The sequence below is a fragment of the Camelina sativa genome, chromosome 6, assembly GCF_030686135.1.
Source record: "Camelina sativa cultivar CO46 ecotype springtype chromosome 6, ASM3068613v1".
In the NCBI taxonomy this organism is placed as follows: Eukaryota; Viridiplantae; Streptophyta; class Magnoliopsida; order Brassicales; family Brassicaceae; genus Camelina; species Camelina sativa.
The window spans coordinates 4,642,096-4,660,142 of NC_141885.1; the positions used below are offsets into that span (position 1 = coordinate 4,642,096).

The following is an 18,047-nucleotide window of genomic DNA, read 5'->3' on the forward strand; positions in this document are numbered from 1 at the left end:
AACACGCACGGCTCGGTCGTCACTGACGATGCGGTGGCGGCCTTTAACCGTTAAAATACACATATCATTCAGATTTCAGACAAGACAAACGGTCTGAGTCACGGTTTTGTAAAACACAGCCCTACGCGTCTCAACCGTAGGATTTGATTACTTCATCCAACGGTTCTAAACGCGTTTTCTAAAAATAATTTGTAAACGCTGAAAACTGAAAGTTTCTTCGTAAAGTCGAAACCTTTTTTTATATAAAAATAAAAGAACGTTTTAAGAAAAGAACAAAAAAAACTCCGAATTATTATTTTTTTTTTAATTTTTCTTTTTTCTTGTGGAGAACATTAAAAACGAAATCTAGTGATTATTTATCGCCTTTTGTCTCTTTGGATTATCAGGTTCCCCAATTACTTTATAAAAGCTTCCATAATTCGATTCTTTCTTTTTTTTTCTTCGACAGAGATTGGGAAAAGAAAATACAAAAACAAATCGTAAGGAGTTCGAAATTTCCTATATCTCCGTTTCTGGGGCTTTTTTGTTTTTCTTCAATTTACAATTGGTCTCTTTTTTTTTTTTTTGTTCTGGGTATTTTAATTTGGGGATTAAACGTTTTGCATTAGACGAATCCTGTGAGAAAAAAAAAATCATGTCCGATGGATACTACAATTCGAAGAAGACTGATGATCTTTGCGAACATGTTTGTGGACAGGTTTGTTTCTTATGTGTTTTTTCTCCATTACACACTTACAAAAATTTTATATATTTTTTCTCATTATTGAATTCGATTTCTGTAAATTCGTCATGCACTCTGAATTTTTTTTGTTAATTGTCTCGAAGAACTTAATCGTGTTTATAAATTCACAATTTTTCTCGAAAAAAGATTGAAAATTGCAAACTTTTTTAATATTGATCGTATCTTATCTCTGATGATAAATTATGAAAGCTCTTTTTTTTTTAGTTTTGTTTTGGGTATGTAATAAAGTTAGTTTTTTTATTGGTCAGATTGTTTTCTGTTGCTTGAAAAGATCTTTGAATTTTTCCTACAATTATTAAATATAAAAGTAACAATTTTTTTCAATTTGATTTGTCTTTCTTGGAGGTTATTGTTAATTTTGTGTTTCATCTCTTATGAATTTGTTGTAGGGATCAAAAGCAGCAAAAACAATCTCAAGGCTTAAATGTGTTCTCAAAGGTTTTGATTTAAGAACATACTTGCTCCTCTTTGTGTTGATGCCGTTTGCTATCTTAGCAATCTATTTACACGGCCAAAAGTTCACTTATTTCTTCAGACCTCTTTGGGAATCACCTCCTAAGCCGTTTCAAACCATTCCTCATTACTACAATGAGAATGTTACTATGGAAGCTCTCTGCAGTCTTCACGGTTGGGGAATCAGAGAGTCTCCCAGACGTGTTTTTGATGCTGTTTTGTTTAGTAACGAGAAGGATCTTTTAACTGTTAGGTGGAATGAGCTTTACCCTTTTGTGACTCAGTTTGTGCTTCTTGAATCGAACTCTACGTTTACGGGTTTGCCTAAACCTTTGGTTTTTAAGAGCAATAAGGATCAGTTTAAGTTCGTGGAGCCGAGGCTCACTTATGGGACGGTTGGTGGACGGTTTAGGAAAGGTGAGAATCCGTTTGTTGAAGAAGCTTATCAGCGTGTTGCCTTGGATCAGCTTCTTAGGATAGCTGGCATTGAAGAGGATGATTTGTTGATTATGTCGGATGTTGATGAGATACCGAGTGCTCACACGATCAATCTTTTGAGATGGTGTGACGATATACCTCAGGTGCTTCACCTTCAGTTGAAGAATTACTTGTATTCTTTTGAATACTATGTTGATAGCAAAAGCTGGAGAGCGTCTATTCACCGTTACAGTCCAGGGAAAACACGGTATGCTCATTTCCGTCAGGGCAATGTTCTGTTAGCTGATTCTGGTTGGCACTGCAGCTTCTGTTTCCGTTATATAAGCGAGTTTGTATTCAAGATGAAAGCTTACAGTCACTCAGACCGTGTCAGATTCTCTCATTACCTGAATCCGAAGAGGATTCAAGATGTTATTTGCAAAGGAACTGATTTGTTTGATATGTTACCAGAGGAATATACATTTAAGGAGATTATTGGCAAAATGGGACCTGTGCCTCGGTCTTATTCAGCTGTTCATCTTCCTTCATACCTGCTGGATAATGCTGAGCAGTACAAATACTTGTTGCCCGGTAATTGCGTAAGAGATAAGCAGACAGGGTTTAAGTGATGAGCACATTGAACGTGTTCTTGTTTAGTCTTAAACTTCAAGGCCTTAGCATCATTCTTGAGAGGAAAGGTGCAATCTTTTTGCCTAAAAGAGAAGAAATGGAAGAAAGTAGTTTGATACTTTGCTGAGACACGGATATAACCTAAAAGCTGGATTCAGTTGGTGGATTCTGAGGATTTTTTTCCATCAGTTTCTTTTGATACAGGAGGGTTTGTGAGAAAAAAGGAGCTTACTTTGAGTTAGAGCTGCACAACACTTCCCAGGTTTTTTCAACAATGGGAACATATGTTGTTGCCTAAGGCTGATTGATTGATTTAGTAGTATAGCAGTTTCAGGGTTCATTTGTTTATATAACTTTTTCTTCATTGTTCTGAGTTTAGTTCTGGTTATATCAGTTATTCTTATAAAACTGTCTCCTTCTATCTATTAATGCCTTCTTAGCTCTGATCAATTTTGACTCAGTATGACACAACAAACATTAGTTTCTTGCTTCCGTTTCTTGGTTGCAAAAAGTTATGTTCTTTTTAAGCTTAAGCTGTTTTGTATTGTGGTTGTCAGATTCTGGATTGTTCTGAGCTAATCTCTTTCTTTAAGGGTATTTTTGGGGTCAAGCAATGCTCAGAAGACGCTGATGCGTTACTTTTGAATGCCAACTTAGCAATGAATCAAGATGCAAAAGGGCATATAGAATCCTTTGCTTTCAAGTTAAAATTTAAATGTGTTATCTTCAGAAGGAATCTTGCACTTATCTGCCATGTGTGTGTGTTTATTCATGAAACTGCTTTGAACAGATGCTCTATTAACTTTAAAGAGGAGGTTACCCTGTTGTATACGTATAGTGTCATAAAGCCAATCTCAAAAGTGGACTTCTACAACTTCGTAAAGCATTTGGAGAAATCGGTCAAATGCTGAAATTACTGTTTCTTTTACAAATCATCTTAATTTGCCTCTGTAATACCAGAATCTGAATTACAAATGCGAAGAACAGAGTTTGGCGTATAATGTTCTTTATCTTTCACTGAACTATCAGAAACTGAACTTAACAATAGATAGATCAGCCTTCAATATTCAGACCAGAGTTTAACATCTCTCAGTTTCTCATTTGATAATTAGGCACCAATGAAGACAAATAACAATATCAGAAACTCTGTGATCTTGTAGTCTTCCTTTCTAATCACTATCCCAATCCTCATCCCTCTGTTTTCCACTTTTAGTCTTTGAATTGTTGATTGAATTACTGTTCCTGAATCTTGGTTGTTTAGATGCTGATATTGTTCTGTTTTCATCCTCGTCATCATCACTGCTCGAAACATAATTCGCCGGTGGTGCATCTTCTTCATCTTCTGATTCCCACATTGTGTTATCAAGATCACTCAATACATCGTCATCACTCCTCACTTGAGGTCGAGGTCGAGGGTCGGCGCTTCTTCTCTTAAAATCCTCTCTCGGCCTTCTTGTGTTTGTGTTTGATGATGATCTTGCTCTATCAAATCTCTTTGGAATTTCATCATCATCATCAGAATCCATTTCCCCGTCATCATCTTCATCGCTATCGCTGGGCCTCCTCTGGCTACTACGTGAATCCCTTTCATTTCTTCTAAAGCCATGACTTGAATCTCCATAACTACGCAATTCAGGTGTTCTGCTTCTTCCTGCAAACTCCTCTCGGTTCCAATACCTTATCCGACCAGATTCTTCTTGCTCAGCAGCTTCCTCTTCCTCCCACTCCTTGTCTGCTGCTTCTTCTATCTCAGCTATGAATCTGTCTAGCTCCTCCTGGTCACTATCTTCATCGCCCGGTTCTGATTCTTCAGTATTTTCAATACCAGCGCCTCGTTCTGATTGTTTATCTCCATGGAAGACGTAAGGGCTTCCTTCCTTTTTGTCGATTGCATTGAAGAATGTTGAGGCAACTCTCTGGATACTAGCCATGGCAACCGGATCTTCAGGGTTAACACCCATTCTCCGTAGCTGCTGTTCTGTTTTCTTTATGTTCAGCTTCTGAGACTCAAGCGCTTGTTCAAATCTCGCTTTGAATAAAGCCTGCAAAACATAACACTTGTTAGAGCAAGCCACACTTCAATGATTCATAAATCCTAAACCTAAAGATTGTCTGACCCAAGGATGTCGTTAACATAACTAAAGATTCCTAACACAGATAGATCGACCTAAGTTCAATTCTTAAGACTGATATCAACTAACCACATGATCCTCAACTTTTAAGGATGAAATCAAGAACCTGAAACTTTATATCCAAAGATTTATACCTTCCGCTTTGTGAGGGTGTTAACAGGGATTAAGTTCTTGGGCTGCCGGTAGTTTCTACCACGAAACATAATAATAGTTTTCACATTATGTATGTTAATCACTATCCCGCCGCTCAGTCTTGCTATCATGCTTGCCATCTCTTTAATCTTTTCCTTAGGGAAGTTATCACAACAAACTTGCACAGTCTCATGAAACTTCCAGTGCATATGCATATTTTGCACCACTCCTCCAAAGACTCCACGAACACCAACAGGAACATAGTTTTTATTCTTGAAACCAATTTTCTTGAACGCTTGTATCTGCTCGGATGTGAAAAGCTCGGGATCATGCACGGGAGACGGTAGCTCAGGAAGATCATACTTCTTAAGCTTTTGCAACAAAAGCGCAACTTTCTTCTTCGCCTGCATCAAAGAGAGACATCAGCAAACTCAACTCTCTGATACACTTCACCGTGTAGGAACCATAAATAATCCAACTTTCATATACAAACTACACAATCACAAGCTTTTTCACAGATAAAGTCTCAAACTTTAACAAAAATATGAATGCAAAGCACAACAAAGAAGACATATTCATGGAATAGTATCAATCAATATTTACCCTTTTGAGGTTGTAAATGAGCCGTTCTTCATCAGTCATGAGTTTCTTCTTCAACTTCTTAGCTCTCCTAATCTCTCTTAACGTCTTACCAGACTCTTTCCGCATTCTACTCTCAACTTTGCTCCTCATACTCCTTCCTCTCGATGTTGACATACCTCGAGACCATCCTTTAAACACATGATTCATCAATGGCTGAAACGAATTGGGATTACCTTCACTTGAGCTACCATTGCTCGTAACAGGACTCGATGATATAACCCGATTCCTTCAAGATCAAATTCGAATTATAAAGTTATAAACTTTAGAGGATTTTAAACGAATATAGGAGATGGTTATTGAGTAAATCTCAGTAATCAGAGAGAAGAGAGGATCAGAAAAGGAGTTAGAATCTGAACTTACCTAATACATGAATCGGATTGAAGGAGAGAAGATATAGACCATTTACAAGTTCTCGAGCAGTGTCTCGAGAGACTCCTCGTGACGAACATTTGGCTTCTGCAAAACGAAATGGCAAATATTTCGAACAAGAGAGAACGAATCTGTTTGCTAAGCTCCTCCTCGCAAAGGGTTTGAGGGTTTTAGAAGACGATCCAAAATTAGTATCATATAAATAGGTTATTTCTCTAAAACGAACAACAAAAGTCGTTGTAGTATAGTGGTAAGTATTCCCGCCTGTCACGCGGGTGACCCGGGTTCGATCCCCGGCAACGGCGTATTTTAAAATTTTGAACCTTTTTTAACATTTTCAAATTTACTTAACACTAGAAAAGTCTGTCAAGTACACTGAAAGTTTTATACACTGAACAATAAATTTTCTTGTTACTGTGATCTAAATTCTAAGGCTTGATACATTATACTTTTCATCATAAACACTTCCCTCCTCTCCTTTCTTTACAGATTACAACCAATACAATATATAAATTGATCATCATCATCTATGAGCAGCAGAAGAAGAAACTTCCTTTAGTTTGTTTCTCTGATGAATCAGCTGTGTTAACTGTTTGACGAGAGGCATCTCCATCTCTGACAGACATCAGAGAGCAAGTTCCGGGGGATTCCGGTGATAAGACTATGTTTTCTGAAGAGAATACTCGTCGGTTCGGTGGAGGAATGATCTGTGGCGCCGAAACTGTGGTGAGGTAACGGAGGAGCATTTGAATTATCTCAGTGAAATTTGGCCGTTCGTTAGGATCTTCTTTCCAGCATGAAGTGACAATCATCTCTAAATCCCCTGGTAAATCCTCTGCACTTGGCCTCAAGTTCTATTGAAAAACAAACACAAAATTAGTCACAATGGTGGTTTCAATTCCTTACCTTTGTTATTGAATCAAATTCTTATCCAAGACACGACCATCTCTGCCACAAGAATCCAGGGATCTTTCAAACAAGTAAAGACCAAATGCAGAAAGACCATCAGAGGTACAAGGTTCAATTACTTTCAGTCTGGTTTCTATTTTGAGCTTTTCAAACTTTCCATTTGTGAAAAACATAGAAACTATAGTAAGACTTAGCTTAGTGTAGTTATAATTCAGTTTTTAAACAAATTTCTATCCTTAAACAAACCATAATCGGATTGGTTTTCTGGTTTCAAACTCCAAAATCTGAAACCAAAACCGATTTTTATCTGATCAAACCAAACCAAACCAGACCAAGCTCAGATCAGTTAATAATTCAGTTCTGCTACAGAACCGGTTTAATGGATTGAGAGGTGTGTAAGTACCTTGAATGCAGCAGCATAGGCTGCTTGTAGATTGGACATGCCTTCAAATGGTAACTTGTTGAGAATAAGTTCCCACAAGACAATGGCGAAGCTGTAAGCATCTACTTTATGATTATAGTGTTTCTTCTCTCCTTGCCTTAACGTAACCGTACTGTAAAGCTGTTTCATTCATTTTACCAGATAAGGGAATCGCAAAAAGAAAGAAGAAAAATTCCGGGGTTAGTAGTAAAATAGCTACCTCAGGGGCCATCCATCGGTATGTACCAGTCTCTGCGGTCATCATTTCGGTTAATGATTCTTCTCTAGCTAAACCGAAATCAGCGAGTTTCACTGTCTTATGATCCGCTGATAAGATCAAATTCTCTGCAAATGCAAATAAGATAAGTCTTTTCCATATATATATATATATACTTAAGAAGTAAATGTTTTTATTTTCAGACCTTTTACATTTCTTTCCATTTACCTGGTTTAAGATCGCGGTGAATGATTCCGTGGGAGTGTAAACATTCCATTGCGCGAGCAATGTCAAGAGCAAACCCTACAGCCAAACGAATGTCTAAAAGCTTTGGCCGCAAGCTCACTAGATATTTACGCAATGTACCGCCAAGTAGAAGCTCGGTAACTATAACCATCATGGGCTCTTTGCACGCTCCAATGAACTATACGAAAACCATTTTTCCCAAACGTTTATGATTACAAGCCAATACTTGGTTAGCCAAATGAACAGGGTTTGGGAATCATAAACAGAAACAAAAAAAGAGGCCAAACCTTGACTAAATTCTTGTGCTGGACTTTAGACAACATAGCAATCTCTCTAGCAAACCGGTTATCTCTTTTAGCAATCTCTTCAGGGGATTCACCGCTTTTAATAATCTTAATCGCCACTATTTGGTTTCTATACCTAAAACAAACAAACAAAACACATTTTTCAATCCATCAAACAACTTCTCCAATCATCATCAACCATTCTGCAGAAACAGAGAATCTACAAGAAACACAAACATAAATAGTTGTCTGATCCTATAACTCAATCACAATAAAAAAAAAAGGTTCGCTTGTGCTTCACATACGCTAAAGATTCAAACTTTTTTCTCAAGACCAAGTTCTTCTTATTCATACACTGTTCTTCTTTAATCCAACAGTTGAAAGAAAACTCAAAACAAGAGTTCTGAAATTTTGCTCTGTAGCAAAGCAATGATTGAACGGATTTTTTTTAAAAAAGACAGTTTTTATTGGAAGTCAAAGCTTACTTTCCCTCATAAACTTTGGCATGAGCACCTTCACCGATCTTAGGACCAACAAAGAGATGACGAGGATCAACAAGCCATTTAGGATCCAATTCCAACTCTTCGTTTGAGTAAAACCCACTTGCAGATCCCATTCCTTCCCCCACAAAAATCAAAACCCAAAACAAAAGAAGAGATTTTTTTCAACAAAACACAAACCCTAGCTGCTTAATATGTCAAAGCTGGGCCCTTTTTGATTGATTAATCATTCTGTTTTTGGTTTTATGGAATTGAGAACTATTACAATCAGATAAAGAAACAAAGATGCCTTTATTTTTTTTGGTGAATTAAGGGTTTCCACATAAAAGAACAGAGAACACAGAAGAATAAAAGAAAGAAGAGACAACAATCAAAATCACAATTCGTCAACTGCACGCCAAAGAAGGGAATTTGAGAGAGCGATATGAAAGAGAGAGAGATGATGGAGAAGAAAAAAATGGAAGAACTGAAGTTGACACTGGAACTGGTGGAAGAATTGGTCAAAATTTCGATGATTCGTGTTTGATTTGGTTAAAGATTTCCTTTTATAAAAACAAGAGTGTTGGGTTTTTGATTGAGAAGAACCCAAAAACAAAAAAAAACAAAAAAAAAAGAGTAAAGAAATCGAAAGTGGTTTGCTTTTTCCGCGTAGGCGTCGTCAGAGTGAGAAGAGAGGTGACAAGAAATCTCCTCTGACTCTCTCTCTCTCCAAAGACAAAAACACTTATTACAGACGCGGAAGCACACCCCCACGGGTCCTTTTCACCACTTTTACTTATATTTTTTTGTATTTAGTTTTTGCTCTTTGTTTCAAATCATATGTATGCATATGTGTTTTATGTGTCATTGTGTTTGTGTAGACATCTAACATTTTGAATGAATTTTCCCTTTAATGTGTCATTTACGAAATTTCTTTAGCTAAATTCTTAGTTGATAATTTTGTGTGTTTCAAAACTAAAAATGATTTATTTACATATTTTCCTGAATAAATTTTCAAATATGAACTGATTAATGTATCAAAGATTCTACTTAGTGAGTGAGAGTGGTTAAAGCTCTAACTTTATAGATCGATTTCTAGAACTTTTGATATATAAATAAACTTATTACTTATGAATCTGTGATACTGAAGAAGAATAGAAAAAAAGCAATAGAAAAGAAGACCAAAACTGAAAAGTGAATAGAAAAATCTCGTCGGTGAGGTAAACAAACCAAAAAAGAATGAGGTAGGTGGGATCCATTTACCTATAGCTTACGACTGTCCTTGTGTGTACCTTGCAGATATATAATTTTTTCACTTTTCATAAATCATTTTCAATTTTTTTTTCCATCTCTTTTGTCGATTATGATGAAAATTACACATGGATGTTTTTATTGTTTCTATCTTTAAATAGCTTTTCCGATCTAAATTCAAGTTATAATCAAAACCGAACTAAAAACCTAAACCAAAATTGTATCATTCGAACCAAATCCATAAAACTAACATAAACAAAAAGTAAACTGGACTGCCTTTAACTCATAACTGTGACTTTAGTGATTGCCTCGTTGATTTGCCCGGTTTGACCAAGGTTACTGTTGGTATGATTCTTTTACCTCTTCGTTTGCTTTTCCATTTCTTTATTCTTGGATGGCTGTATGAAGGTTATTTGATATCGTATCTGTTTTCCAGAGGGACAGCCTGAAACCATCGTTAAGGATATCGAAACCATGGTTCGCACTTATGTTGATAAGGTGAGATTCACTGCTTTTGGGTTTTATCAAGCTGTATATGCTAAGGCTTTATTTGCTATTGTTAAAACCTTAAGCTTTCTATTTCTGAATTGGTTAGTTCTGTTTGTTTCCAGCCCAATTGTATCATATTAGCTATATCCCCTGCTAACCAAGACATAGCCACATCGGATGCAATTAAGCTCGCCAAAGATGTCGATCCAACAGGTTTGTTTGCTCTTCTGTTGCGAATGATTTAAATATTTAGCAGGAGGTATTGTCTTTTGACGATTAAATTATGTTTTTGATCGTCTCAGGTGAGAGAGGACATTTGGTGTTCTTACCAAGTTAGACTTGATGGACAAAGGAACTAATGCATTAGCAGTAAGTACCTTTTTATCTCTTCTTGGTTCATGTGTCACGGTCTAGTTTGATGATTGTACATGACTGATATCATACTTGGTAAGCCCATCTAGGGATGATGCAATGCAAGTAATTAAATCTACAGAACTGATTTAGGCATGACTGATATTACAATTTTAACTTAGAAATATATATCTAACGTACAAAACTGCTTGCCTTAATAAGGTTCTTGAAGGAAGATCATACAAGCTGCAACATCCTTGTGTTGGGATAGTGAACCGTTCACAAGCAGATAACAATAAGAATGTCGATATGATGCTTGTGAGACACAAGGAACGAGAATATTTTGACACCAGTCCTGACTATGGTCACTTAGCCAGCAAAATTGGGTTCGAAATATATCTCGCAAAGCTGCTCTCTAAGGTGTTCATTCAAAGCCTGATTTGCTTGTGACTTTAATTGTATTGTTTTATACATTGCTCTTCAATTGCTGTATGTTTTTTTGTTCGCAGCACTTGGAGTCTGTTATCAGGACCGGTATTCCAAGCATTTTGAGGAACTTGAAAGGGAGTTACACCACATGGGTCGGCCTGTGACAGTCGATGCTGGGGTGAGAGAGTATACTTAAGGGAAACTATGTCTCTTCAATGAAGTCTTACATTTTTAGCTATTGGCTAAATCTGTTGGTTTCGTTCTCAGGCTCAACTATACACTATATTAGAGATGTGCCGTGCATTGTATAAGATATTCAAGGAACATCTCGATGGCGGGTAAACATCGTTACTCATCTTCCTGTGGTCTGTGGAAATCAGTAGGCGCTTAATTTATTGGGTTTTCTTTGGTTAACCTCATATTATTTACATTTTGAGGCTTCCTGGAGGTGACCGTATCTATGGAGTTTTCGACAATCAACTTCCAGCTGCACTCGAAAAGCTTCCTTTTGTTCGCCATCTTTCTCTGCAAAGCGTTAAGATAATCTTGTCTGAGGCAGATGGCTATCAACCTCACTTGATTGTACCTGAACAGGGTTATCACCGTCTTATTGAAGGGTCGCTGGGCTACTTAGGTCCAGCCAAAGCTTCTGTGGATGCTGTAAGTTCTTCTGAAGTGTATCTTCACTTCACTCTTATACATATACAAGATCGTAATGAGTTTGACGCGTATGCAACAACAGGTTCACTTTGTCTTGAAAGAGCTTGTGAGGAAGTCAATATCAGAAACTGAGGTGAGACACTTATTGTGAACTACTCTCTGCAATTCGTAGAAGTGTATGAGAAATGAATGATCCACTCAATCCAAAGCATTATTTCGTCGATGCTTTTATCCTTTTTTATCAAAAAATCTCTTCAGTAAGAAAAATATATCCTTTGGTTTCTTTGAGTTGTCGGGAAATATAGAAGCCAGCTCATCAAAAGTATCGGTAAACATAGCAAGCAAGACCTTCCCTTTGAATTTATTGGAGCTGAAACTTTTATCCTCTTCGAGAAAAGGGCAGTTTAAAGCACACAAAACTTTCAAGCTCTGTGATGATTTCAACAACCGTGAAACTGCAATATGGTCAATGGTGGTTCTGGAGACATCCAAACAGGTTAGTTTTGGTAGCTTCTCCCAATTATCTAATGCAACTTTCCACTTTATGTTTGATGTCCCGGCAACAGAGAGGTAGCAAACAGACACAACTTTTCCCAGTGCTTGTTCGTTGATGTTCAGACAATCTAAGAATCCAAGATCACTGAGCTGTGGGGAATGTTTGGCCAAAGATTCTATAGCCTCAGAACTAACATCCCTCATGCCAGAAACCCGTAGCTTTTTCAGTTTAGGACAACAAAATGCTATAACTCTTATAGCATCACTAGTGATCTTCTCACAGAAGTCAGGTCCAAGTTGAAGGCTCTCAAGAGCTTCATGGCGTGCCGCAATTTTAGACAATGTAGCATCTGTAATCTTCCTACAATAGTCGCCGCTAACTTCAAGCAGATTCCTTGCTCTGAGATGAATGATGGCATCAGCAGAGTCAACGCCACGAAACCTAATCTTCTGAAGATGAGCACACCTAGTTGCAAGAGTAGGTGCCATTGAAAGATCAAACTTGTGGGCACGAAGATCCAATGAATTCCACAGACAAGAAGAAGCACCAAGGCTTCTCCATGTCCTACAAGTCGATGCTACGCTAGCTCTATCGCGATAATTCAATCGAGTAAACAGATAAAGTACTGTATCATAAGGCAAACTACTCCAATCCGCATAATCTTGAACCTTAGGTGCAACATCCTCGTCGTCGCCAATCACAGGATAACGATAACTTGGTGAATCAAGCTTGTTCTTTCCTTTCTCCTCCACTCATATCTTTGATTAGATGTATAATATACACACTCTAATGAGAAACCCCTCCAGCAGCTACCAAAATTAAACCACTTTGGTTACTTTAATAGTTCGGGATTTGATTCAAAATCTGAACTCGTACCAAATCATGTATATTTTAAAATCCCATTACCTTTTTTCTCTCTCCCACGTAATTCGAAAAAGTTTTTTAAGAAATCGAAGACCAAAATAAGTAAGATTAACAACAGTCGTTTAGAGTAAGATTTGCACATTTTAAGTAAAAGCCAAATTAAAAGAGAATAAGTGCACATTAACTATTGCTATTAGTAACCAGTCTCTTTTTTGTAACGAGAACTTTATGTTAAGAGGGCAATACATTCAAAGTCTTCGATATCATAACTATTTTGGCTCCGTGTGTTTCAATTTCGTCAATTGCATTAGCAAACTTTTCCAGATATGCAACAAGAAAAGTTTAAAAGTAAACAAAAAATGTCCCATCAAAGTTTGCATCTAACGTTTGCAGGGAAGGGAGATCAAAAACTTATATAATTAAAACTCTGCTTTTCTTCAACGCTTTCTATCGGCCCGCCATTTGTATACCGGTTTACCATTTGGATTGAGTATCTCGTCTTCACGCAGCTTACGTTTGCGACCCTTTTTCTGTCCATTTAAAAAGCCTCTTAATCAGAGATTGTTCTACTTCTAGTTGCATTAAACATTATCAAGAAACAGTTATTTCTTTGGAGACTGATGATATAATTATTACCTGTAATTCCTTCTGCATTGACATATCCACGTATAACTTTTCCAAACCTTTAGCCCTGCTCTTCCGTCCCTCAAGGTCTCTATAGGACCTATCCATTTTCCTATTTCAAGAAATAGAAGATGATGAGTATTGCTTATCCATATGATACCCTTGGAAACATCTAATGCATTTTAGAGACATACTTTTTAATCTCTCTCGGGATCCCTCTCGCCGAGATATCACTTTTGCTTCTACTTTCTGTCTCCAGTTCTCTAGCCTCCTCTCTGATAAAAGAAGCACCAGCGTTACAGATCATAAGACAACATGATTAACGTGGTACCATTGAAAGAGAAAAAGTATGAAAGAGCTGCACCAAGTAAGAAAGGACTAAAAACAGTTGGGATTAACCTGTCTTCTGCATGGTAAACATGTCTACGGCTTGACTGACCTTCAGTACATTGCAGTGATGAAGTAAGCTTGTCAATTTTCTACAAAAGATAAAAGAAGGAAGAAAGAGAAAAATGGATGAATATGATTGTAACCAGAAAGCTCTCGGGATGTGAAGGAGGAAAGACTACTTACGTTTTTCTCACTCTGCCATTTTTGGAACACATATCCTATATCTTGGGTCTTCATTATCATGAGCTCTTCCGCAGAGTACTTATTTACCTCATCCCTGAAAACAATATCTTTGTCACATTTACAGACCAAAGAGAAAAGGAGGAACCATGAGAGTAACAAAAGAAATGGTGAAAACGACAAAATTAGATATGCTTACTTTGGTCTATGATTTCCACCATCTGTTTTACTATTGATCATCTTAAAGTTGAATTCATCTGGATTCTTGAATGCCGCCTTCTGCCTAAGTATCTACAGTAAATTAAGAATAAAAACGGGGGTTAGAGAAGCTGAACTCTACAACACAAGCTAGCTAAGAATAATGCCTTGAATGGTTTTGAGTTTCTTTAGCTATCTCACAGATATAATAAACAAATGTCTATACTGAAAGACACTACATAAACATATTCTGCTAAAACTGGGATCTCTCAACAGCAGAATCATAACAGAAATACAATTGTGAGTGTAAGTGGTACCTTTAAAGTATCCTGCTTTTTGTGATAAGCTTTAGCTCGGATAACATAATCCTTATGCTTCTCCAGGAGACCAAACTTCTTTCTAGCTTGCCTGCTACATATAAAAATTCAAACTTTAAGAAGAAAAAAAAGAGAAATTTGGCAAAACAAAAACAAAGAAAGAAGAAGAGCAACCAAACTTACGGTTGAGATCGCTCCTTATGAGCAGGCCGTGGAACACAATTACGCAGCGACGACATGTTTAAAGATGAAAGTGGAAGAAGCAACCGCCGGGATTACAACAATTTCACCGGTGACTTGAAACTCGATTTCTGGACAGGAGTAGAGTAGTCGGCTAAATAGACCAAGAGTTTTTAGGGTTTTGGGAGGATAAAGAAAATTGAAACCGAAACCTTCTGGCTTAGTCTAAAGGGTTAGATTTAATTGGAGGCGAATTACGACGATTACTTATTTTACTTACCCTTTTAATCAAAATTACAAACCAAATTCAACAAAATGGACAGAACTGAGAATGAGAACAAAAACCCTCGAATAGACAAGACTTACACAAATCTCTGGCCTTTACTATTCGAATTCAATTCAGACAAGCTCCATTGGAGATTTAAAAAAAAAAAAAAGTGAAAGAGTGATGATGATGGTCGGAGAGAATTCAGGCGAGCCTAAAGAAACTGTATTTTAACACACAAAAGAGGAAGAGGGCAAAACACACCTTAAAGTTATCACCTTTCGAGGACCTTTCTCTTCCCTTATTCCGAGAGACAGAGAAAGAAGGGAGAATTTGAGGAATTGGGTAATGAAGATGAAGAAAGAGAGAGAGAGAAAGAGACGACAAGGGCGGTGTATATAACAAGATAACCAAACTAAACCGAGTCAAAGATAGATTACATCCCATTCCGGTATTTGCCATACCGAAACAAAATGATTGTTACATAGTTCCAAATATTATTATTACCTCTCCATGTTTACTTTTCTTCCTTTACTGTTATATTCTGGCTACCAAAAATAAACTTTTCTTGTATATAGGTCAAAAGAGGAGGCAGGAGGATGGTGCAGGTTGTGTAGGTTCTTAACCTGACCTTCTGTAAATGCTGTAAGCCACGGCTATGGTTGCGACAGCTGATACTACTGCTGCTCCCAAGAGAACCTCTTCTTTCCCCATTGATCTCAACCAGTTTAGCTTCATGCATCCTTCTTTCTTCTCTGGCTCTGGAGCTTGGTCTTGGCAACACGAAACTCCGTTTGCACCTTGGCAACAACCTCCAGAGAATCCCTTCTGCACCACAGGTTCGCGTGGTTCAACTTTGCCGTTTCCGTTTGGGATTTTAAGTTCATCCTCTTTTGCAGCTTCCTCACCCTCAGTTCTGAGTCTCATTCCTCCCCTGAAACGGAAATTATCAGGGTAAAACAAAGAAACATAGTTTTGAATGAACCTAAGCTTTTGAGAAATCAGAAAAAGGTAAGAACCTTTAAGGTCCCTTGGCAATGTTTTTCATAAAACAAAACAATATTTTTAGATAAAGTGACTGAATGAAGGTTTATGAGCTTCTTAGTTCGGAAGATAACAACCTCAACCAGAGTACACATTACAGGTTACTTTTTGCTGTCTCTATGCAGAAACTTGTTAACTGTTCTAGCTATTATGCTTTAGCATCATACAGTCATACTAGTTAAGACATAATTCGGACTTGTAGCATCCATTAGCAAACAACAGTTTTTGTATGTTGAAAAACAGTTGTGGTTCCAAGTTCCAACACGAAGTTATACATCTAGTGCAAGATTCACTAGACGCATTGGTGTTGGTATAAAACTTATACTGGACAAGAAGAAAAGTTTTAACAGCGACATATCTGCAACTAACTAGAAACCAGAAGTTGGAAAGCAGACCTGGAAAGGTTTTGAATGATTTCTCCTTCCACGATATGCTGATCAAGCATTGCAGGCACATCATCAGGAGTCACATAGCCATACCTGCATAATAGCATATATCATTTTCTGATGCATAAAAGATTACAGTTCAATTTCTTTTCTGAATTCTACAAGCATGTTGAGTTTGAAAATTTTCTTACCAATGGCCAGACATATTTCCAGCTGAATCAGGGCTGAAGACAATCAGATTTCCAGCATACTTGTGCCCACCAATATGAGAACATGGCAACACGAAGATTTTTTCTGAAAGTCCACGTGAACCTATCTCCTCCTTGAACTTCTCCATAAGAGCTGGTCCACACACTCCACATCTCTTATCACGACTACCATGAGCACACACAAACACAAAGGAACCAGTTAACTCTTCCTGAATCCCAGAGGTCCATGGTTTCCCTTTAACAAGCACATCTTCCACAAAACCATCCACATCTGTATCCTGAAGCGCCCTTTAACAATAACAACAACAAGATAAACATGTACAAGGATAAGTATCAAGATGGCTAAAGGATGCAAAACAACGCAAATAATGATAACACATAAGCATCTATCAACCGAATGATCAGAAATTGGATTTTCCGATCCAAATCTCGGGTTTAAACATCATCATCCCCACAACTTAAAAATAACAAAATCTGAGTATCTTACAGGTCTTAAATCCCTAGAAATCGAACTACTAAGCAAGAATTCAAAACCAGAAAGCCAAGAACTTACTTGTATCTAACCATCTCCGGGAAAATCAACACATCTCCATCCGATTCACCACCACCACACACCGTCAACTTCGTCTACAACAACAACAACAACCAAAAAAAGATTCACAAAATAAACAAGACTCTTCACAACAAAAAAAAATTCAAATCTCAAATAAACAACACTTGTTGTGTTAGTTACCTCAACTCCGAAATCAGCTTTACGATCCTTAAACGACTTAGCGAAACGCTGAGGAAGACCTTCAGTTTCAACACGAGGAATCCAAGTCTCGTGACTCTTGTAACAAAGGAAAACATGGCGACCATACGGGCCAACGGTACCGGCGAGCGTATCAGTGTACATCTCTTGCCGTTTAAATCCGTACACCTCATCTTCCGAGACCGGTACAGCGTTAACGATAACGTTCTCCTCTCCTACTTCCGCCATTGAAGTCTTCTTCCTCACACCAAAATCTAGGGTTTCGCAGAAGCAGTTAGAAGAAGAAGAAGTAGAAGAAAGAGAGAGAGAGTTGAAGAAGCGAATCAATCGAAATGAAGATGTTAATTTCGTTATCATTTAAATAATTTTCTGGAAATTTTTATGTTTTAATTCATTAAATCTCAAACCAACCGTCTCTCGCAACTCCACGCCAATTGGGCCTGATGTTAAACTGACAGGTCGGTGACTCAATCCTTCTACCAACCACGGCTGACAGAAGAGGTTCGACTTACGTGTGCTAATCACCTACCAGTCTCTCCTCGTTCGTCAAACTGATACGGTCACAGACGTTTACTTTAGTTAAGTGAGATGCTCTTTGAATCTTTGATTGTTTTGAAGTGTTATACGTAAACTACTAATAAAATTATCAATTAGGAAACACCACACGTAATTAAATTCATTTTTTTGCAACCCAGTCTGACTAAATCTTTACATCTCTAGTTTACCATTTCTTTTAAGATTCCTTGTCTTTATAGATTCCTTTTAGGAAAATTACTATAGATGAACATTAATGTTTATAGATTCTATAACTACTAAAGAGGGCTATTACTAAAATAAATTGTTTCACTGATATGTTTTTTTAATAGTAGTAAAAACTAAAATTATTTCTT

General features: G+C 37.3%; 5 protein-coding genes, 1 non-coding gene and 2 pseudogenes across 14 annotated transcripts; 3 read left to right on the plus strand and 5 right to left on the minus strand.

Annotated features, from left to right (window-relative positions):
• Window positions 1–95: 95 nt before the first annotated feature.
• LOC104790409 (uncharacterized) lies at window positions 96–2,665 on the plus strand. Its single transcript, XM_010516160.3, has 2 exons — window positions 96–697; window positions 1,132–2,665. Exons 1-2 carry the CDS (start codon window positions 635–637, stop codon window positions 2,239–2,241), a joined length of 1,173 nt encoding a protein of 390 aa, XP_010514462.1. The 5' UTR covers window positions 96–634; the 3' UTR covers window positions 2,242–2,665.
• Window positions 2,666–3,128: 463 nt separating this feature from the next.
• Window positions 3,129–5,651, minus strand: LOC104790410 (CRM-domain containing factor CFM9, mitochondrial). The gene is made up of 4 exons (XM_010516161.3): window positions 5,509–5,651; window positions 5,110–5,374; window positions 4,509–4,910; window positions 3,129–4,284 (listed from the first exon to the last, which is right to left on the minus strand). Exons 1-4 carry the CDS (start codon window positions 5,595–5,597, stop codon window positions 3,412–3,414), a joined length of 1,629 nt encoding a protein of 542 aa, XP_010514463.1. The 5' UTR covers window positions 5,598–5,651; the 3' UTR covers window positions 3,129–3,411.
• Window positions 5,652–5,750: 99 nt separating this feature from the next.
• On the plus strand, window positions 5,751–5,822 carry TRNAD-GUC (transfer RNA aspartic acid (anticodon GUC)). Its single transcript has one exon. It is a non-coding gene; the product is annotated as a tRNA-Asp (tRNA).
• A 19-nt stretch (window positions 5,823–5,841) lies between these two features.
• On the minus strand, window positions 5,842–8,887 carry LOC104790411 (serine/threonine-protein kinase STY13). Its single transcript, XM_087455898.1, has 6 exons — window positions 8,080–8,887; window positions 7,598–7,730; window positions 7,293–7,488; window positions 7,068–7,192; window positions 6,830–6,988; window positions 5,842–6,371 (listed from the first exon to the last, which is right to left on the minus strand). Exons 1-6 carry the CDS (start codon window positions 8,208–8,210, stop codon window positions 6,045–6,047), a joined length of 1,071 nt encoding a protein of 356 aa, XP_087312024.1. The 5' UTR covers window positions 8,211–8,887; the 3' UTR covers window positions 5,842–6,044.
• A 425-nt stretch (window positions 8,888–9,312) lies between these two features.
• On the plus strand, window positions 9,313–11,553 carry LOC104698701 (phragmoplastin DRP1E-like; annotated as a pseudogene). Its single transcript, XR_015560420.1, has 10 exons — window positions 9,313–9,317; window positions 9,626–9,669; window positions 9,761–9,822; window positions 9,936–10,026; window positions 10,121–10,182; window positions 10,387–10,584; window positions 10,674–10,771; window positions 10,861–10,931; window positions 11,031–11,253; window positions 11,336–11,553. The product of XR_015560420.1 is annotated as a phragmoplastin DRP1E-like (transcript).
• Window positions 11,411–12,755, minus strand: LOC147942260 (protein ARABIDILLO 2 pseudogene; annotated as a pseudogene).
• A 143-nt stretch (window positions 12,756–12,898) lies between these two features.
• Window positions 12,899–15,170, minus strand: LOC104790414 (putative U3 small nucleolar RNA-associated protein 11). 7 transcript variants are annotated; one of them, XM_087455901.1, is made up of 10 exons: window positions 15,032–15,149; window positions 14,869–14,910; window positions 14,506–14,633; window positions 14,323–14,416; window positions 14,007–14,098; window positions 13,811–13,904; window positions 13,637–13,716; window positions 13,432–13,512; window positions 13,250–13,349; window positions 12,899–13,143 (listed from the first exon to the last, which is right to left on the minus strand). In XM_087455901.1, the coding sequence occupies exons 3-10, from the start codon at window positions 14,559–14,561 to the stop codon at window positions 13,051–13,053; spliced, it is 690 nt and encodes a 229-aa protein (XP_087312027.1). In that variant the 5' UTR covers window positions 14,562–14,633; window positions 14,869–14,910; window positions 15,032–15,149; the 3' UTR covers window positions 12,899–13,050. The 7 variants fall into 7 exon arrangements, with proteins under 7 accessions (XP_087312027.1, XP_087312029.1, XP_010514470.1 ...); XM_087455903.1 differs by having other exon boundaries at window positions 14,323–14,413; window positions 15,032–15,148; XM_010516168.3 differs by lacking the exon at window positions 14,869–14,910 and having other exon boundaries at window positions 14,323–14,413; window positions 15,032–15,170.
• Window positions 15,145–17,884, minus strand: LOC104790412 (altered inheritance of mitochondria protein 32). 2 transcript variants are annotated; one of them, XM_087455899.1, is made up of 6 exons: window positions 17,569–17,884; window positions 17,140–17,411; window positions 16,960–17,033; window positions 16,389–16,694; window positions 16,207–16,290; window positions 15,145–15,701 (listed from the first exon to the last, which is right to left on the minus strand). In XM_087455899.1, the coding sequence occupies exons 2-6, from the start codon at window positions 17,383–17,385 to the stop codon at window positions 15,389–15,391; spliced, it is 1,023 nt and encodes a 340-aa protein (XP_087312025.1). In that variant the 5' UTR covers window positions 17,386–17,411; window positions 17,569–17,884; the 3' UTR covers window positions 15,145–15,388. The 2 variants fall into 2 exon arrangements, with proteins under 2 accessions (XP_087312025.1, XP_010514465.1); XM_010516163.2 differs by lacking the exon at window positions 17,569–17,884 and having other exon boundaries at window positions 17,140–17,529.
• Between the last annotated feature and the right edge of the window lie 163 nt (window positions 17,885–18,047).